Raw genomic sequence first — 22,179 nt, forward strand, 5'->3', positions numbered from 1 at the left:
TTCAAAATTTAAGCCCTTTGTTAAGAATGAGAAGTTTTTGATCAGAGCTTTTTTTGGCAGCTATGATTTATTAGTAATCCTTAAAAGTCTTGGGAACAGAATTTTTTTTTGTAAATTTTATTAATAACTTTAATACTAAAAGCTTTCATGCAAATAAATAGGACGGATTAACATTATAATAGGGTAAACATTATGTAACAACAGCAGAAAATCGCCAACCGAAAGTCGGATGAAAGTCGACCTATGTATCCCTACTCTGAACTCCAAATAGAAGTAAAAACTTTAAAGCTTTAAACAAGGCCGGAGTGATGTGTTCGTTCAGTCTTGGGCAAACCATTAAAAAATACGTTCCACAAAAGAAGTTGTACACAAATCGATAAAAAGTTACGTCCGACATTGATATAGGACTAGTTAACATTACAATAGGCTAAAGGTTAATAACAACCGAAGAAAATCACCAATAATTCAATCAATCAAAAGTCAGACGAAAGTCGACCTACGTATCCCTATTCTGAACACCAAGTAGGAAGATCATCGATTAAAGTTTCAAAAACGGTCGGAGTGTTGTGTTCGCGATTTCCTCGTACAGTTTAGCTTGGATGACATTGTCGAAAGCCTTCAATAGATCAAGGATCAAGTAGAAGTGCCAATAACTTTAGTACAGCCAATAGCAGTTCAAAGGTTTAAACTTAAAGTCAAACGAATGTCGATCTACGTATCCCTATTCTGGCATTCCAAAAAGGAATATCATCGATTAACGGTTCAAACACGGCCGAAGTGTTGAGTTCGTGCAGTCCGAGGCAAACCATTAAAAAATACGTTCCACAATAGAAGATGTACACAAATCGATAAAACAAATAAATTCAACTGCCGATCAAGGACAGCTTGTTAACATAAATTAACAACAGCAGAAAATCACCAATAGTTGTTCAAAAGCCTCAATCGAAAGTCAGACGAATGTCGAACTACGTATCCCTACTCTCAACTTCAAATAGGAATATAATCGGTCAAAGCTCCAAACACGGCCGGAATGTTGTGTTCTCGAATTCTTCGTATAGTCTAGCTTGGTTGACATTGTCGAGTGCCTTCAATAGGTCAAGGATTAAGGATAAGTGCCCATAACTTTAGTACAGCCAATAGTAGTTCAAAAGTTGAAATTTAAAGTCAGACAAATGTCGACCTACATACCCCTATTCTGGCATTCCAAAAAGGAATATCATCGATTGACGCTTCAAACACGGCCGGAGTGTTGTGTTCGTGCAGTCTGAAACAAACCATTAAAAAATACGTTCCACAATAGATAAAAAATAAATTCAACTGCCTATCAAGGAAAAGCTAATGTTGTAAAAAGTTAAACATAAATTAAGAACAGCAGAAAATCACCAATAGTTGTTCAAAGGCGTCAGTCGAAAGTCGACCTACGTATCCCTATTCTGAACACAAAGTAGGGATATCATCGATTAAACGGTCGGAATATTGTGTTCACGATTTCCTCGTATAGTTTAGCTTGGTTGACATTGTCGAATGTCTTCAATAGACCAAGAATTAAAAAGAAGTACCAATAACTTTAGTACAGCCAATAGTAGTTCAAAAGTTTAAACTTCAAGTCAGACAAATGTCGACCTACGTATCCCTATTCTGGCATTCCAAATACGAATATCGTCGATCAACACTTCAAACACGGTGGGAGTGTTGTGTTCGCGATTTTCTTGTATAGCTTAGCTTGGTTGATATTGTTGAAAGCCTTCCATAGCTGAAGGATTAAGTAGAAGTGCCCATAACTTTAGTACAGTCAATATTAGTTCAAAAGTTTAAACTTAAAGTCAGAAAAATGTCGACCTACATATCCCTACTCTGACATTCCAAATAGGAATATCATCGATCGACACTTTAAACACGGCCGGAGTGTTGTGTTCGTTCAGTCTTAGGCAAACCATTAAAAAATACGTTCCACAATAGAAGTTGTACACATGTCGATAAAAAAATAACTTCACAAAAGGTTAAACATAAATTAAGAAAAGCAGAAAATCACCAATAGTTGTTCAAAAGCCTCAATCGAAAGTCAGACGAAAGTCGACCTACGTATCCCTATTCTGAACACCAAATAGAAATATAATCGGTCAAAGCTCCAAACACGGTCGGAGTGTTGTGTTCGCGATTTCCTCGTGTAGTTTAGCTTAGTTGACATTGTCGAAAGCTTTCAATAGATCAAGAATTAAGTAGATGTGTCCGTAACTTTACAACAGTCAGTATTAGTTCAAAAGCTTCAACTTACTGTCAATCAAAACTCGACCTACGTATCCCTATTCTAGCATTCCAAATAGGAATATCATTTGTCAACGCTTCAAACATGGTTAGAAGTGTTGTGGATCATGTATAAAGTAGAAGTGTCTTTGGAACAGATAACATTAGTTTAAAAATGTTCAGAATATCTTTTGGAAATTTTTTTTAAAAATCCTTTAAAAAAATCTTTAAGGATCCTCGTATAAATTGGTCAGAATATCCTTTGATTTTTTAATCCGTTAAAAAATTTTTAAAAAAAAAAGTCTTATGTGATCAGAAAAAACCTTTAGAAATCCATTGAAAAATTCTATTAAAATCCATGCCTAAAGTGGTCAGAATATTCTTTGAAATGTTGTTTTAAACGTCGTTTAAAGATCCTTTGAAAAATTCTTTAAAAATCCAAGTCTTATGTGATCAGAATATCCTTTAAAAATCCATTGAAAAATTCTACCTAAAGTGGTTAGAATATCCTTTGAAAATTTCTTTAAAAATCTGTGAAAAATTCATTAAATATATTTTGAAAAAAAAAATTCTTTAAAATTCTACGCCTAAACTAGTCAGAATATCCTTTGAAAAAATCTTTAAAACTCCTTTTAAAAATTCTTCAAAAATCCACACATTAGATGGTCAAAATATCCTTTGAAAAATTCCTTAAAAATCCTTTGAGAAATTCTTTAAAAATCCTCGCCTAAACTAGTCAGAATATCATTTGAAAAACTTTTAAAAATCCGTTAAAAATTTCTTAAAAATCCACGTCAACGAGGTCAAAATATCCTTTGAAAAAATCTTTAAAATCCTTTGAAAAATTCCTTAAAAATTCATGCCTGAAGTAGTCAGAATAACCTTTGAACATTTTTTAGAAATCCAGTGATCATTTGAACATTTCTTTAAAATTCCTTTGAAAAATTCAATAAATATCTTTTGAAAAAAAATTCATTATAAATCCACGCCTAAAGTTGTCAGAATATCCCTTAAAAAATTGATTATAAATTCTTTTTTGAAAATGACTTAAAAATTCTTAAAAAGTCCCCGCCTAAAGTGGTCAGAATATTCTTCTAAAAATTCTTTAAAAATCCTTTGAAATTTTTATTAATGTCCTATCAAAAAATCTTGAAAAATCCTTTGAAAAATTATTTAAAAATCCTCGCCTAAATTAGTCAGAATTTGAAAATTCTTAAAAATTCTTCGAAAAATTATTTAAAAATCCGCGCCTTGAGTGGTCAGAACATCCTTTGAAAAGTTGTCAAAATATCCATAAAAAAAATCCTTTGACAAATTCTTTAAAAATCCTTAAAAATTCCACGATTAAAGTAGTCAGAATTTCTTAAAAAAATCTGTGAAAATTTCTTTAAAAAACCAAGCCTAAAATGATTCTTACCACTGATTCTTAAAAATCCTTAAAAAAAATCCACATCTAACGAAGCTAGAATATCATTTGGTCAGAATATCCTATGAAAAATTCTTAAGAAAATCGTTAAAACACCTTTGAACAAATCTTCAAAAAACCTTAAAAAACCACGCCTAAAGTGTTCATAATACCCTTGGGAAAATTCTTTAAAAATGTTTTAAAAATCATTTGAAAAATTCTCTCCTTAACCGTACATCAGATTTCCAGAGAGTCAACTAGCTACCCTTTTTTGCCAGAAACTCATAGATCGTTTGGGTTCTCCTGTGGGAAATTTGATCTCAGTGGAAAATTTGTTCGTATATCTAATAATCTCGATGCGCACCTAGAAGACGGAGAAGGGAGGCTTCTCAAAAAAAAAAAAAAAAAAAACTTTTGGGTTTTCCGAGACCCAAATATGACATTTTGGTTTGTTGACGTGGCAACCAAGGTGGATTTTGGTCACATCAGTCGAGATGATGTTTGGATGAATTTTCGGATCACTTTCATGTTTTTTTAAGGATCCAATCATCAAAGATATGTCGTTGTTGATTCATGGATTCTTGTGTTTTATTGGACATATTTTATAGCATACTTTTAGGCACTTTCCAAAAAATACACAAAATGTTAACTTTGTGGGGAAGGCACCAGAAGGTGCGGTCCGCTATGCCGCTATTCCTAGATATTGTGTTGGTTGAAATATCGGAATGTGGGAAGTTTGAAAAGAATTGGAGGATTACTTCGCATTTTATGAGCCTTTTGGTTATTCAAAATGTTGATCCCTTTGTGGGGGACCCGAATAAATGGTCCGTTCTATCCATTCTTCGCACAAACTCTTATGTTGGTAGAAATATTGGGATGTGCGGATTTTAAGGAGAATCGAATGCTTATTACGCATTTTATGAACGTTTTGGTTATTCAAATTTTTCATCCCTTTGTGGGGAAGCTACGGGAAAGGCTGGACCGATATATTCCATCTTCACACCATTAAAAGTTATGATCATTCAAAATGTTGACACTCTGTGGGGGAGGTACTTGATGGAGTGGATCGACATTGTCCTTTTTTGCGACCGAACCTGGCACTGATAAAATTATTAGGAATTGCAAAGTTTCAACAAAAACAAATGATCTCTTCTTTGTCTATGAGGTTAATTATTTTCTGTGAAAAATTTGTTATTTTTTGGTGGAGGTACCGCAAGAAGTGATCCGATATTGCCCTGCTCCAAACTCAATCTACGTCTGTTAAAAATATTATGATGTAGCAAGTTTGGACGAAATCAGATAGTTCCTTCAGCTTACAAACAGATCGACTTCAAATGTCCTGAAACGGATTTGTTCCAAAAGAACTTAGGGTCTAAAACCATTATTTCGATGGGGCCCATTTTGGACGACCAAATAATATATTGCCTCTGTAGCCATATGGCTGAGGGTATGATAATGAAAAGAAATGTCCTGAAACGAATTTGTTCCGAAGGGACCTAGGGTCTAAAACCATTTCGATGAGGCCCATTTTGGCCGTACCAAATGATATTCACCCTCTGTAGCAATATGGCTGAGGGTATAATATTAAAAACCCATTTGAAATGGTATTATTTCGAATTCTTTTTCGTAATGTCATTCCAAAGCCAAACGTTTTTTTTTTTTCAAAATTCAAATTCAAAAATCTTTTCTTAACCGGTTTGGCAATTTCAATTTAATTTTTTTTTCGAAACTGGTTATTTACAATTGTTATTTTTGTATTTTTGTTACTTTTTCATTTAAACATAACGGTCAGTTCAAAATTCTTATTTGCACATGGACACGAACACACACACTCACTCACACATATTTCGATTGAAAAACAAAAACAATTTCCATTTAATTAGAATATCCTTTTTTTTTTTTTTGTTTTCAAAAGTAGCCGTAATAATGATGACTATTCCATTAGAGACCATAAAGAGGCGATGATGATGGTGGTGGTGGTGGAAATAGGAAGAACTACAAAAAAGGTTTGCTGGTGATGATGGCGACGGGCAATACCAACTGGAACTCAAACACACACTGAACACACACACCCAACGGTATACGCACTCACAGAGAACAAACACACACACTGAGTGAGAGAGAGAGGGTTGTTTTTGTTGGCTTGTTGTTACCACTATACATAACAATGCTTGTTATTGTAATAGTATTGGTACTAGTAGTAGTCATAGTCGTAGTATTCCATTATTCCACATATGTACTAGAAAAAAAAAACATTGTACTAGTCATCACCGTCAGCATTATCACATCCGTCGTTGTTATAGTCTCCACCTAAGAGCTAAGAAGCTTACGTTAAGTACACATAGAGTATGTGTTAATGTTTAAACGTTTCTTCTTGTTCTTATTCTTCCGTTTACATTTATTATTCCTTTTTCAATTTTAATTTCCAATAGCCGGATAGTATTTTCCACAAAACTTTCAATTTCATTTTGGCAAAAATTTATTGTAAATATGGTAGTAATAGTAAAACACACAAATACACTGATGCATCAGGGGCTGCATATGACTCTCATTTTTAATAACAATAACAACAAATGACAATAACATAAAACATTTAAATTTTGCTAGACACATGGCCAAACACTCACAGAAAACTCACAACAAACACCACCAGGAAGCTGAAGATGATGAATTCGTTTTGTCTTCCCAAAAAAAAAGCGTTGACTTTATGTTTCCCCCCTCCGTAAAGGAAAGAAGGCTGAAAAAAAGTCAACCACAACTACCACTACTAAGGTATAGTATTCTATATATATAGAGGTATATATATGTATGTATGTATGTATATATATGTGAATATAAATAACGCGCGCAACCGAAAAAATCGTGCAAAAATAGCGACTAACTAAGCCGAGCGCCGACACCAAACTAATAACTTTCTTCTGGCGCACTTGCTGCCATTGCCGTTCCTGATGATGGCTTCATACTATGTTTTGTTTCATGGCAGTAGCAGGGCTGGCTAGAACTGGTGGTGGTGGTAGCAGTTGCTGTGGAAAAACAACCAACCAACCACCACCGCCGCCATCATTTTAGCCGCTTGGTGAATAGTAAAACACCATCATCCTCATCGTGGCCGCTGCCATCGTCGAAAAACCACCCACCACCCTTTTTTTGCTGGAAACCGGAAACTTCAAACTCTCACCATGGGAGAGCACAGCCCGCTTTTGGCACTGGTGTTTTTGTTGCTCATACCACTCTTCGTGTTTGGTGAACAAAGAAAATCGTAGCATGAGAGCCAGAGAAAGTTGTTTTTGCCTAGCCGTTATATCAAAGGGTGAGAGTGCCAGTGTGGTAAATGTAGCGGTTTTTTGTCTGTGTTTATTAGGGGTATGGTGTTAACAATACACTTTGAAAATGTCATGTGATCGTTGAAAAGTGTTTCGAATTGTGCGATTTTTATTTCAACATGAATATGGAAATTGAGTGTGCCAGTGTGACAAATGTAGCTGTTTTTTCGCTATTGTTGGTTATGGGTATGGTATTAACAATACTCTTTGGAAATGTCATGTGATCGATGAAAAGTGTTGTCAATTGTGCGTTTTTATATTTCAACATGAATATGGAAAGTGAGTGTGCCAGTGTGGCAAATGTTGCGGTTTTTTGTCTGTGTTGTTTATAGGTATGCTGTTAACAATACTCTTTGGAAATGTCAAGAGATCGTTAAAAAGTGTTGCAAATTATGCGTTTTTTTATCTCAACATAAATATGAGTAGAAGAAAAGCTCTCATACTATATTTGAAATGGATGTAAATTATTGAAGGCATTAAGTTAGGGAAACTGGTTTTATTGCAGTGAGAAATATGAGTGTTGCTAATATAGCGGTTTTCAACACATGAAACGGTATTGTGTGGCAGTTTATTTGTAATAAATATCGTGGGAAAAGTGTTGCAAATGCAGTGTTTTAATACGCACCATAGGAAAAAAGAGCCCAAGCGCTAGAAAAAGTGTATTTCCTTTGCATTGTAAAAGGGAGAGTGCCAGTGTGGTAAAAGTAACGAAGGGAGGTAAGCATTAAGCTAGGGAAACTGATTTCATTGCCAGTGAGGAGTATGAGTGTTGCCAATGTGGCGGTTTATAAATAAAACCAAAAAAAAATAAAAACCAAAAAAAAAAAAAAATAAAAAACCAAAAAAAAATTGTTAAAAGTGTCGTCCATTAAGCGTTTTTAATCACAATTAAATGGGAGAAATTAACTAACTGCAATTTTTTCTTTTGTCCAATGGCATGGTGTTTGAATGTTGTCAATGCAACGTTTTTCAACACAGGATATATTGTTTTGGCTTTTTGTTCTGTTTATATAAAGGGACTAAAAGAAAAAGCTTTTCTCTTTCCGTTACGAAAGTGTGGCGAATATAGCGTTTTTTCTCAAACGTACTGTATGGCCAATAACGCATGTTAAAAGTGTCGCCCATTAAGCGTTTTTAATCACAACTTGGCTATGGGAGAAATTAACTAACTGCAATTTTTTCTTTTGCCCAATGGCATGTGTGTGAATGTTGTCAATGTAGCGTTTTTTCAACACAGGATATATTGTTTTGGCTTTTTGTTCTGTTTATATAAAGGAAAAAAAAGAGAAAGCTTTTCTCTTTCCGTTACGAAAGTGAGGGTACAAGTGTGGCGAATGTAGCGTTTTTTCTCAAACCCACTGTATGGCCAATAACGCATTATTTCTAGTTTCAACAGGTGTTTTTAAGTTTTTTTTTTTTTTTTTTTTTTTGAATACAATTATATTTTATTAGTATTGTCAATGTAGCGTTTTTTAACTGCCTAAGAAAAACTTTCAATAGCAATTTTGAAATTGAAATATTTACAATAATCAGATTATATTTAATGTCTTAGAAACATTTTGCATTTTTGTTGTTGTCAAAGATCAGCATATGATTACTGGATTTGGAGGTTGTACAAGGCTTTTGAATATGTTTGAATGTATTAAATAAAGAAAATAACTCATCAACAATGGTCCGATTATTTCATCGAATGTTTAGCATCAGTGTTCCCATTATAGCGTTTTTTTAATTTTTTATTTATATTTAATCTGGAATTTAAAATGGATTTTGAGACGAGTGAACACCCCTGATATAAAATATGGCAAAGCAATTCAAAAATATTATATAATAATTTTTACGGAGCTGTGCGCTGATTTTTTAATTTTTCCTAAAATCGTGGATTTTTTAAATATTTCTAATCGAGATTTAAAAGTACAATAATCATATATTTATTTTCAAAAATCATTTTTTTAAATAAAAATTAAAGAAATGTCCCCCATTTTTTACCCAATAGTTTGAATCTATAATTGTGGATTTTGAGAAATATTTTTTCCCAAAGTTATAATTGTGATTTTTGAAAAATGAATTTTATTATGGCCCCACATAATGATACCTCCTGCTTTTCAATATTTAGAAGATTTTTGGCTCAAATTACCAATCAAATCATCAATTTGGGTTCTCAGTGTGTAGTTTTGCTCTCAAAAAAATTATCAATTTTGGTCCACTTTCAGGTATAGCCCCCATATAACGGTATCTCCCGATTTTCAATATTTAGGAGGTCTTGGCCCAATTTCCCACAAAGTCAAAGAGGTGAAATTTTATATTTCGGGTTCTTTGTGGTTAGATTAACTCCACAATCAATGAATAGCCTCTATATAAGGATACTTCTTAATTTTAGACGACTTTGAGGATAGCCGATTCAGCCATAAGTTAAATTTTCACGTGATGGATGGTATAAAAAGTTCGGTCCATCTCAACATAACTTCGTTTTTACTTGTCTTCCTACCTGGTCTTCTTAAGGTATTCTATAGCACAAACTCTTGTGATTAACTTTACACCAACTTCGAGGCCTTTCCAAGGATGCAATTGTTTTGAAGTTCTTTTCTACAGACGCCCTCCTGAAGTTGTTTTTCTACAAAAGACCTCTTAAAGGTGTCTTCTATCTATGAAGACATTATATTAATTAAAGATTTTTTTTAGAACAGTGTTGGCATGTTTGTTCGGTATACCGTAGTACTTTTGTGGTTTCAAAATAGCTGGGCTTAATCCTATTATTGTTGTTTTTATAAAAACAACTTTTTTTGATTGTCAATCTATCTTTTTTCCATTTATATTTACTTATTATTTTTTATTTATTTATAAATAATTTTTATTTATTTTTTTTTTTTTTCATTTATTTATCTATTTATTTCTTGATTTATTTATTATTTTAATTTATTTACTTTAGATTTATCAATAACTTTTTCTTTACTATAGAACCCTATACCATCATCACAAAATGATGATTTTAATATGGTCGCCACATTGACAACATTGTTTTGTGGAAGAGAGAGAGAGAGAGAATAACGATTGGGGGTAAGCCAATATGACTTTGACACATAGGGGTGAGTTTTTTGTGCTTGGTTTTGTTTTCGATGGGGGGAGAGCCGCAAGCTCCAACAATTAAACAAGCAAACACGCACGCACTCACACACAAGCACATCATTCTATGCACATTATAAGCCGCCACTACAAATACAACAACAACGACAACAATAAAATTGCAACAGAGTGTTAGTAGGCAAGAAAATACTACTATTATTATTATGGGGGTTCATTCGCATGGCGTTTGCTGGTAGTGGTATAAGTACTCCACTACTAATACAACTGCCTGCTATATGGTTATGATGACAATGTTAATGATGATGAATATTCTATGTTTTTCAAATCTTGAAAAGGAAAATGAAAATGTTTCATGTTTGTTTTAACCTTTTTTATGTTTGTTGCCTATTTGTTTTGCGCTGTGTTTTTGTTGTTGTTGTTTTGTTTTAAAACATCCCCCACGGTGTAATAGGTGTTGAGTGTTGTTGCTGTTGTTTTGAATTGTGTTCATGTTGTTTTGTCATAGAGGAGTCCGCCCGCCTCTATGGCATATTAACTCCAGTATAACGTAGTATCAAGTCCCCAAGACCCCCGCACTTTTCTTCTTCTTCTTGCTTTTTTACTAGTAGTAGTATGAATGCATGTCAGAGCTTTGGCATGTGCTACGCCGTTGGCAGGATGGCTGGCTTATAGGTTGATTGTTTGTATGATGGGCTCCCATTACACATACAACGCCGCTGCAAGTGTGTGTGTATTAAATTACACATACGATTTAGTTTTTTTTTATATAGCTTTTCTATTTACTTGTTTAAATATGTATGTACACACATATATCCATGAAATGTTAAGTATATAATAAAAAAAACTACAACAACAAATTACATACAATGAGCTTAGAACTTGATTTTTATTATTTTTTATTTACATCATTATTATTGTTGTTGGTTTTGTTGCCATTGCCTATTTGCAGTAGTGCCGTTAAACATTGGCATATTTTAATACAGGGACAATTGGGAGAGAGAGAGAGGAATGACGGTAATGTGAGTAAGAGTTCTCTGAACTATGATGTGAAAGGGCATGAGTACAAAAAGTGAAATTGAATGAGAACATCACACACTACTCTCTCCTCACACACACACTTACTCTCTCTCCCTCTTTGTTTTCTCATTGATTTTACCACCTTGCCGAAGAAGAAGAAAACAGGATGATGTGTGTTGTTTTGTGTGGGAGAGAAAAAAGGTTACAAATGCAGCGGCCAAGTCATTGTTTTGTTTCATTTTGTTTGTGCACGAGAGGGTGTGTGTGTGTTTGTGAGCGTTGATGTCTATCCTCGTGATGGAAAAGGAAATTGGCGGCTTAAAACAATTTATCAACAGCAATGCAAAGTTGTTTGTTAGAAAAAAATACGAGGAATAAGGAAAAATGTGACAATTGGATAATAAAGGAAAAACACAAAAACAAATGGGGGTAATAAACTCGAATGGATGATAATGATAGGTGGGTATTTGAAAATAAGTAGGTAGACATTTAGATTGGCAATAATGAAATAATTTGTTTTCTTAGAAATAAGACTAAAACTAAGGCTAGAGTAGTCATGTGTAGAAGTTTTTGGAACCGTCCGTGGTCCTGTCGGCTAGATTTCTGTACAAATTGAAAATAAATAAATAAATGAACTAATATTCTAAAGAGGCCTGTAGGCATTCTCAATGAAAGGCGTCTTGTGATACCAAATAAATGTGCTCACCTCGATGCATCCTATGTCGATTTAGAAATGTACGAAGAGCCGTCCGCCTTCGGTTGAAATCATGATAGATTTCGCTTTATCAAAGGCTCATTTTTATCAATTATCTCTTTGGAAACACAGGTTTAAACAGATCACACACTTATTGTGTTCTTTTTCACTGTCAAAACAGAAGCATTGCAGAAGCTACAAATGCTACGAAAACAGAAGCATTGCAGAAGCTACGAATGCATCCAGATAAAGTCACAGTTTGGTGTGGTTTATGGGCTGGAGGCATCATTGGAAAGTACTTATTCAAAGATGCTACGAAACGTAACGTAACTGTAAATGGTGGACTCTACCGTGAGATGATATCCAACTTTTTTGCCCAAAACGCATAGCTTGACTTGTAAGACATCCTCTTGAAGTATTTTCTATCGAAGACCGCAAGAGGCTATGTAGTCTTTAATTCAAGAAGACTTCTTGAAATCGTCTTTCATAGAAGATCTTGAGATTTATTTCCATAAAACAAAACCTCAGATTAGCTCCCCAGAAGAAATCATTTGAGATCGGTTTGCCAATCAAAAATACTATCCACAGAAGAAGACCTCATCTAGTCATCCAAGACATTCTCTTAAGTATTTTTCTATAGAAGAACTCAAGAGTTTATGTAGTCTCTAATTCAAGAAACCATCTTTAAATCGTGTTTCATAAAATATCTCGTGTTCGACTTCTATAAAACAAGACCTCTTGCTGTCAGTATCCCTCCAAAGCTCGTCTTCCATAGAGCTTTAGAGGTCGTTGTTTCCTTAAAAGAGGATCTCACATTGTGTTGTTCTAAACAAGTAAAAAAAGCTGCAAGTTCGGCCGGGCCGAACTTTGAATACCCTCCACCATTTGGAACGAATTTGGCAGTCCTGCAAACATAATATACATTTGAGTAAAATTTTATCATCCTACTTCGTTTCATTCGGAAGCTAGAGTGGTTTCCACAGACGGTTGGACATTGCTAGATCGATTTTATGCTGATAAAGAATATATATACTTTGTGGGGTCTAAAATGTATAATTCGAGGTGTTACAAACGGAATGACAAACTTAATATGCCCCCCTAAAATAGGGTGAAGGATATAAAAATATCAATTTATAGTTATTGCCATAGAAGACCTCTTATTCGCTATATTTGGTATTGTGGTCTCATAACAAGAGCAGATTCTGTTTTTAGAATGACTTTCATGTACCTGTGTTGTCAAATTAAGTTAGGCTAATTAAGCTTATAACGAGCCATGCTTTTCTAAATACATCTGCAATTCATATTTAGTAAAAAATAGAAGATCGATCATTTTTAATAAATATCTGTCATATAGTTGCATTGGCCCATTTATTGATCTTTTAAAACACCTAGCCTCATTTTCCAACCGATTAGGTAAGGATATCGTGTTGAGGTACTTTACGATTTGTGATATTTTAAAAACTACACTTCTTTAAAGGGTAGTTGACATTTAAAGATGTCTTACAATGGACCCATAAAAAGTGGTTATGATGAGTCCTCAATGTGTGATAAGCATGTCCCTTATGACAATAAATATCTATAGCAACAATTTCTTTTTGGAAAATGTTTAGCCTTGGTACTAGAACTCGCTGTTATTCTGGATTTCAAATTCTCCTGCAGGCTTTTTCTATATATATTGAATTGGAACTATATAAATGCTCTGTTCCAGAAACTGCAAGAATCTACCGGTTATCAATTTTTGCACATAGCATAAAGGGAAAATCAGTTATCGTCTTCAAAAAACGTTCACATTCTTGCAGTTCTGGAACAGAAAATCGTTTAACATCTTTAAAAAACGTTCACATTCTTGTAGTTCTAGAACAGACCGAAACCTTTTGTCCACTTGTATGAAAACTATAGTAGTTTTCTGGAAATTGGTATTTTTGACACAAAAAAGCTAGTTACACCAATTTAGATCTAGGATGAAAATATAAAATATTATATCATTGGGAAATATATAAAGGAGTTTTATACCCTTTATCTAGCTGAAGTTTTTGTATCCTTTTCAAGTCTAAAAGTTCTTCAGTTAATTTTCACAGCAATTTGTAAAGGCTTTGTTTTCAACTGATCTTTGAAAACTTTACTTTCCAGACCACTTAAAAGTCAGATTGAAACAAAATCTTGGTTAATTTTTAAAAGTTACATAGGTATGTTATTCTTCTAAAACAAAGAAAGAAATTAAAAAATATTTACTTTTAATTACAAAATTCTACATTACCTGTCTGGCAGATAGATTTCTAATATTTTCAAATCTTCCCTCGTCTACTGTAGCCTAGACCCCTATACGCATTTCAATAAGATGCGGTTGTTTTTTTGTCAACAAAAGAAATGCACGTGATTTTGTTAACCAAAATTGGTGAAAGCATTTCACTTTAAAAATAACTACTATCTTCGTGTTTTATGTTTGTTCCTATTGGCTGCCAAACATTCTTCTTGTCAAGCAGTAAAACAAATAAAATACAAAGCATTTAATTATTCCAAGAATAAATGCTGGGCACTCAAAGATGATGCACCACCAAAACAATCAACCGACCGACCAACTACTATTCTATGCTGAACACGTCAAAGAGCCCTCATCTTCATCATCAAACACAAAACATGCCACAAAAACTTCAACGAAATTTCTATTTAATATAACAACAATAAAACATTGATTAAATAAAGAAAATAGTAAAATTTTTTATGTAAAGACAATTACCTTTTTTCATTGAGAGTTCATTTATATAGTTTTTTCTTTTATTGCACTTCGTCTTTTCAACATAACAATAAAAAAAGAAGAATAAAAGTCATAAAGAAGAAGAAACGCACGCACATACACACACGCACAGCTCACAACCAAGCAGGCATTTTTTTCTCGTTTTGTATTTGTACTATGTTTTGTATTTTGTTTTCATTTGTCTTTCATCGTTATTATAAAAACAAATATATGATTTGTTTCCGCTATATATAAACACAAACATTTATATATAGCGAAAATATTGCTTTAAATATCACTTTTTAATGGAAAATAATAAAGAATTTCTTATTGTTTTAACAATAAAAACGAACGAATCCACGCGCGATTATTGTTGATTGTTTGACTAGTGAAGAAGTAGGGATGTGTAGGTCGACTATCGATTTTGAAATGAGAAATAGGTTAATCGATAATTTTACTTGCCTAAAAGGCCTAGCTGTAGTCGACGTATGACTTCGACGTTTTACAATAAAAAGGAATAACATAAAATGTGAATGATTTCACCTAAAGAAGGCTAAAAATCAAAACTCGTACAAAATGTAAACCTTGTCAAATAATGCCTTTGATAACATCTCATTGTCAGAGCGTATTTTTTTTTCTTTATTTTTTAGAATTCAAAGATGGGAACCTATTTTGGATGAATTTAAATAATAGACTAATGGAAATATAGACAACGCAAAGTTACTTTTGTCTATTTATCCAGCTCGCTGTCAGCATTGCTCTGTTCCAGAACCTGCAAGAATCTACTATTTTTGCAATTTTTTCGATATCATAAAGGGAAAATCGGTTATTGTAGTAAAAACTTTTACATTTTTGCAGTTCTGGAACAGACGACATGTTTTGCATAGTCAACATGTGGTCTTTTCTAAAACTTCAAGACTATAACAATTTTTACTACGATAACCGATTTTTCCTTTATGAAATCGGAGAAACAGACTTTAATATTTTCACTCATACCCCTAAAACGATATAAACGACATCAGGTGATTTGATTATTTTCGAAGACAAACGATGAGAGCGTTTCTTCGTCTATATTTTCATTAGTCTATGGTTGAATTTTGTTAATTTATTTATGCTCTGCTTCAGAACCTGCAAGAATATAGATTTTTTGATATCATAATGAGTGTTAGCGGGAGAATCAAATTATACGACTTATTGGTTCGTTGTCAGTTTAATTCAATTTTATATCCGGCTCGAAGGACCAAATGCAAGAAGGCAAGAATTGAAATAACACCCTAACGGTCGTCTTTCGCTTTGTTCCAGAACCTGAAAGAATCTGCCAATTTGCAAATATTTTCGACATCATAAGGAGGAAATCGGTTATCGTAGTAAAAACTTTTAGATTCTTGAAGTTCTGGAACAGAGTATTTCTTTTCTCGCCTTCATACAAAGGGATAATCGGTTATCGTAGTAAAAACTTTTACATTCTCGTAGTTCTGATACGGATCAACTTTTGATTCTTGTAGGTTTTCAAAAAAAACTTATGTTTTCATTCTTGTAGTTCTGAAGACATATTGGGGTCTACAAAAAAAATATTTTATGAAAAATTAAACAGCGTTACCTAAATCTACACTTTAAAGATTTAAAGTGTTACCCACTATGGTAAAATATTTTGTACTTCCGTATTACGCAAAATTAATAGGTAAAGTCTTTAAGCATGCCCATCTCTGCATTTTCTGTAAATTAGCTTGTCAAATTTCACTGAATAAAAACAAATTCCCATCTCTGATTTCTGTGTATACAATGGATTAGTAAATATTACTTTTGACAATGAGATGTTGTGAAATGGATGATTTTGAAAAAATTGTAAACAATGATTGCATGATCTTACCTTCTTATATCTACCATGTACATATCTTAAAATCTACCAAATAAAAACATTGTAAATTTTTCAATTATTTTGTTGTCGTTTTCCTTTACAAAAATTCACATTTTTTGTATCATTAATTTCTATTTTCAAAATTATTTGCAATATCAGTAATTGTTTGCATTTATATCTTTGAAAAAGGTTTAATTATAACCCCGATAAAAAAAAAAAAAAAAAAAAAAAAAAACTATTGTGATTACCATTAAAATTCTTGTACTGTACAGTAAAATCCTTTCTATCTTTTATTTCATTCACACACGATAAAGATAATCGTTTTATATCGATTAGGTACCAAACTGTACTGTATCAGTTTCCCCTTACCAACACAGTCTGACATTTATTGATGGCACATGTTTTTTTTTTCTTCGTCGCTCTTTTTCTTCCCTCTCTCGCTCTCACATCGTTCAATCTGTTTCTCGGGTCGTCGAAAAAACTCGTCGCGCCATTAATTTGTTTTTATTAATTCAATAGGATCAAAAGCAGCAAAACGTGTGTTGGATACCAAAGGCTAGTTGTTGGTTGCACACTGTCGTCTTCTATTAATAAAATAAAATTAGAAGAAATAATACACATAAAAGGAAAGGTGACCTGCGGCGCATTGTAATTTGTAAAACGCTACTACTACACTCGGGGAAAAATGTTGGCCAAAAATGCAGAAACAATGAAGGCGCTGGCGCTGAAATTATTCGAAATAAATGCCTTCAAATTTGGCGACTTCAAAATGAAAGTGGGCATTAACTCCCCGGTGTATTTTGACCTTCGTGTTATTGTCAGCTATCCGGAAGTTATGGTAAGTTGTTCTGCCCACAGTGGCGGCCGCGAAGGTGTGTTTTTGTTATTTGATAAAAATTAATTTACGTCTTTCTTTTCGCATGTGTTGTTGCAGCAAACTGTCTCTAATCTTATACAAGATTACATCAAGGAACACAATTTGAATGCCAAACATGTTTGCGGTGTACCGTACACAGCCTTGCCCTTGGCATCCATTGTCTCGGTGCAGCAAAACATTCCAATGCTGGTGCGCCGCAAAGAGGCCAAAGCCTATGGCACCAAGAAATTGATTGAGGGTATCTACAGTGCTGGAGACACGTGTCTCATCGTTGAGGATGTCGTCACATCCGGTTCAAGTATTTTGGATACAGTTAAAGATTTGCAAAGCGAAGGTATTGTGGTGACCGATGCAGTTGTTGTCGTTGACCGTGAACAGGGTGGTGCGGCGAATATTGCCAACCATTCGGTGCGTATGCATTCTTTGTTTACATTGTCGTTCTTGTTGAACACCCTGCTGGAAGCCGGTAAAATCCAACGTGAAACTGTTGAATCGGTTGCCAAGTACATTGCAGCTGTGCAAATTGATAGTGATGGCAATTTCTTGGGCAGTAAAAAGGAAGTTGGTAAGTATGATTGAGAAGTTTGTGCGGAATTTTAATAAGAGTTTAAAAAGTTTTCTGTGTTTAGAGCCGGTAGAACAGGGAAGATTAGAAATTTTGAAATAGAAAAAATGTTTCAGTAATGATAAGGAAAGCGGAAAGATATGAGTAGTCTGGCTGCGTTATCTATCTACTTCAAATCAAAGAAGCCTAAGTAACAAAAAAAAAAAGATTAAAATAACTGATCAAGCAATACATTCTTAACGATTCCTCATAAATTTCCTAACACCTGAGCGCGAATGCCTTTGCTCTCTCTTATGTAACGATCTGTCTAGGCAAACAAAACAGCCTATTGTCTGTCTGTCGTTCAGTCTGCTTGTGTCAGCTGAATAATTCATATTATGAAAGATAAAAGCAAACAAATTTGTCAACAACGATTGGCAGCAAACATCTTTCGGCATCAATAATGTTTGTATTTTCAAAAAAAAAAAAAGAAAAAAAAACATTAACATGTTTTATTTATAGAATACCGTCTGGAACAACGTGCTTAATAATCTTATCGTGTCAATGGCTTCTTCATGAACGACAGCAACAACAACGCTATACTTAATAAATTAGGTTAATAGCAGGCACGAGACGTTTTAAATTTTGATTTTTGGGTATTCATGAATTATCAGGTTCGTTTACAACAAAGCAGATGGGTTCAAGGACATATCTATAATACGGTAGGCTGGCCCAGGCCCACAGATACTATGGACTCAGACGACATGACCCTTTTTGTATAGTAGATGACCCTTATGGCCCCTAGGGTCGTCTACTGTAGAGTAGGGTCCTCTACTTTAGAGTATATGTCCTTTAGGGTCCTCTACTTTACAGAATTTGGCCCCTACGGTCCTCTACTTTAGAGTGTATGGCCCCTAGGGTCCTCTACTGTAAGCAGATGGCCCCAAGTGTGCTCTACTGTAATGTAGATGGACCCTAGGGTCCACTACTGCAAAGTAGATGGCCCTTAGGGACCTCTACTTTAGAGAATTTGGCCCCTACGGTCCTCTACGTTAGAGTGTATGGCCCCTTGTGTACTCTACTGTAGGCAGATGGCCCCTAGGGTCCTCTACTGTAGAGTAGATGGCCCCTATGGTCCTATACTGTAAAGTAGATGGCCCCTAGGGTCGTCTACTTCAGAGTAGATGGCCCCTAGGATCCTCTACTTCAGAGTAGATGGCCCCTAGGGTCCTCTATTGTAGAGTAGATGGCCCCTAGGGCCCTCTACTGTAGAGAAGATGGCCCCTAGGACCCTCCACTGTAGAGTAGATGGCCCCTAGGGTCCTCTACTGTAGAGTAGATGGCACCTAGGGTCCACTACTGTAGAGTAGAGGGCACCTAGGGTCCACTACTGTAGAGTAGATGGCCCCTAGGGTCCTCTACTGTAGAGTAGGTGGCCCCTAGGGTCCTATACTGTTGAATTTGGCCCTTAGGGTCCTCTACTTTAGAGTATGTGGTCCTATACTGTAAAGTAGGTAGCCCTTAGGGTCGTCTACTGAAGGGTAAATGGCCCCTAGGGTCCTATAATGTAGAGTAGATGGCCCCTGATGACGCCTACTGTAGAGTAGATGGCACCTAGGGTCCACTACTGTAGAGTAGGTGGCCCCTAGGGTCCTATACTATAGAGAATTTGGCCCCTAGGGTCCTATACTGTAAAGTAGATGGCCCCTGGTTACGCCTACTGTAAAGTAGATGGCACCTAGGGTCCACTACCATAGAGTAGATGGCCCCTAGGTTCCTCTACTTCAGAGTAGATGGCGCCTAGGGTGCATTACTTCCGAGTAGATGGCCCCTAGGGTCCTCTACTTTAGAGTAGATGGCCCCTAGGGTCCTCTACTTCCGAGTAGATGGCCCCTAGGGGCCACCTAGTGGACCCTACTCTACTTTAGAGTAGGTCCACAACTGTAGAGTAGATGGCCCCAAGGGTCCTATAATGTAGAGTAGATGGCCCCTGATGACCTCTACTGTAGAGTAAATGGCCCCTAGGGTCCTCTACTGTAAAGTAGATGGCACTTAGGGTCGTCCACATAAGTGTAGATGGCCTCTAGGGTCGTCTACTCATGGGTAGATGACTCCCATACTCTTCTACTTTAATGTAGTTAACCCCTGTGTTCATCTATTTTAGTGTAGATGGCATCTAGATCGCCTTCTTTAAAGTAAAATACCCTTAGGGTCATCTACTTTAGATGCAAAAGCTATAAAGCGATGGAGTCTACTTCAGGTTAGGATCCTTCCGTTTTATTTTAGAAAAATGTCTCCAGGGGATCATATTCGATGGATCCTCCACAAGGCCCCCTACTTCTCAAAATCCCAAATTTTATTTTTACTAATATTTCTTTTTCTCCTCCTCCCCCTCTCTTTCCAGTCAACGATTTTGTGCGTTCGAAAATTCCCTTTGAAAATCGTGCCAATTTGGCCAAATGTGAATTGGCCAAAACTCTGTTCAATTTAATGGCCAGCAAAAAGACAAATCTCTGTTTGGCGGCCGATGCCACCAAATGCAGTGAAGTATTGGAAGCCGCCGATAAATGTGGCCCCTATATTTGTCTGCTGAAAACTCACGTTGATATCTTGGAAGATTTTAGCGAACAATTCGTACAAGATTTACTCGCCCTGGCCAAGAGACATAATTTCCTTCTCATGGAAGATAGAAAGTTTGCCGACATCGGTAATACCGTTTCGCTGCAATATGCCAAGGGTCTGTATAAAATCTCATCATGGGCTGATTTAGTCACTGCCCATACATTGCCGGGACGCAGTATTATTTCGGGTTTGAAAGCTGGCCTCAATGGCGACGATGGCGTTGTGGCCAAGAGTCGCGGTGTTTTTCTGTTGGGTGAAATGTCGGCCAGTGGCAATTTAATTGATGACAAATACAAAGAGGCCTCGGCCAAAATTGCCACCGAGGGTGCTGATGTGGACTTTGTGGCGGGTATGGTGTGTCAGTCATCCGAGTGTTTTGCATTCCCTGGTCTGATTCAGTTGACACCGGGTGTTAAAATTGATGAGGCCAGCGATTCATTGGGCCAGCAATACAATACTCCCGAATATGTGGTCAAGGAAAAGGGTGCCGATATTGCCGTAGTGGGGCGTGGTATTATGTCAGCCAAGTCTTTGGAAAAGGCAGCTGTACTCTATCGGGATCGTTTGTGGGCTGCCTACACCGATCGTTTGGCCAGCAAACAATGAAGCTCAAGACAATAAACGACAGACATACATATCTTCCATTTTTTATTTGTTAAGGCCTACAACAATTACAACAAATTGAATACTAAGCATTTATTGTGAGGTTTAAGTGACGTAAAAAAAACGAGAAAACGAATCAAGTACCTTACGCCCAAGACGTTTGTTTCTTAAGCACAAAATTACAACACATACACACACACAGACATGTGCCGGCACAAATTCGAGTGCAAATGATCCAATTAGAATTTATATTATTAATTGTTTTTGTATTAAACAAAATAATAGAGATAAACAAAAAGCTAAACAAAATGTGTACAACATGTTAACTAACTCATATTATTATACGAATATATCAACAAAATTATAAATAAAATAAAACAAAACTGATATAAACAATTAATAAAATACTAATTAAATTTCGTTCGGGGAGGGTGGCAACTTTTACAACTAGTATTCGTGTTAAGGTGGGACAATTTCCTGATATCAATTTAGTCACTGGGCTACCTTATCTCTGGTGGTGGAAGATTTCCTAAATTGTCAATTGCAACAGAAATTTAACGAGACCAGGAGATGAACAGACAGCGAGGCAGATAAAGGTAATAAAAGCTGTTGGGAATCCAAATAAATTGTCTAATCTAATCAGCAGCTGCATATAAAAGGCACGAGCGGTATTGGATTAGGGAAAAAGGTGATGACACAAAGTACAACAAATAAAACCAGTAAAGAAAATTCTAAAGTCGGGCGGGGCCAACATTATGATACCCTACACCACTTTGCTAATTTAGTAGAGCTCCATATAACAATTAAAAGTTTTTATGGGAGAATTCAATCATATGATTATAATTATAATTTAAAGTTCAAAAGGCTAAATATGCCGAAGCATATTGCCCATTTAGGGCACAATTAATTTGAAATCGGATAAATATATATATGGGAGCTATATCCAAATCTGAACCGATTTCGATAAAATTTGGCAAAGATATTTCTGAGCTGTATTTGATATATTTCCCTGAATATCGTTGTTACGGAGTGCATATTACGGCTCCGGAGGACAAAAATGACAAATCGGATGAACAATATATATGGGAGCTATAGCTATATCTGAACCGATCTTCACCAAATTTGGCATACTAGCTTCTAGACTCAATTCGGTCGCATGTGCCAAATTCCATCCTAA

The 22,179-nt window shown here is 35.3% G+C and overlaps 2 protein-coding genes across 4 annotated transcripts in view; one reads left to right on the forward strand and one right to left on the reverse strand.

Annotated features, from left to right (window-relative positions):
• The window catches only part of LOC101890397 (zinc finger protein 281), a 58,127-nt gene extending 43,237 nt beyond the window's left edge, over positions 1-14,890 (reverse strand). The window contains exon 1 of one of the 3 annotated variants that reach the window (XM_011297563.3): positions 14,502-14,890. The gene's annotated coding sequence lies outside the window, so the exon portion shown is untranslated. Of the gene's footprint in view, positions 1-6,276; positions 6,415-14,501 lie in introns of those variants that run through there. The other 2 variants (XM_011297561.3, XM_059123336.1) reach the window with 2 other exon arrangements.
• A 1,891-nt stretch (positions 14,891-16,781) lies between these two features.
• LOC101890564 (uridine 5'-monophosphate synthase) lies at positions 16,782-21,389 on the forward strand. The gene is made up of 3 exons (XM_005191453.4): positions 16,782-17,194; positions 17,291-17,798; positions 20,182-21,389. Exons 1-3 carry the CDS (start codon positions 17,042-17,044, stop codon positions 21,003-21,005), a joined length of 1,485 nt encoding a protein of 494 aa, XP_005191510.1. The 5' UTR covers positions 16,782-17,041; the 3' UTR covers positions 21,006-21,389.
• Positions 21,390-22,179: the final 790 nt, after the last annotated feature.

Source organism: Musca domestica, unplaced genomic scaffold (assembly GCF_030504385.1).
Source record: "Musca domestica strain aabys unplaced genomic scaffold, Musca_domestica.polishedcontigs.V.1.1 24, whole genome shotgun sequence".
NCBI classification, from domain to species: Eukaryota; Metazoa; Arthropoda; class Insecta; order Diptera; family Muscidae; genus Musca; species Musca domestica.

What these genes read in the sequence shown, in the direction of transcription:
- LOC101890564 (XM_005191453.4), top strand. Translation starts at nt 17,042, where the DNA reads ATGTTGGCCAAAAATGCAGAAACAATGAAGGCGCTGGCGCTGAAATTA. An exon ending in TCAGCTATCCGGAAGTTATG is followed by an intron (nt 17,195 to 17,290) that starts GTAAGTTGTTCT and finishes GTGTTGTTGCAG; the next exon opens with CAAACTGTCTCTAATCTTAT. An exon ending in GGGCAGTAAAAAGGAAGTTG is followed by an intron (nt 17,799 to 20,181) that starts GTAAGTATGATT and finishes CTCTCTTTCCAG; the next exon opens with TCAACGATTTTGTGCGTTCG.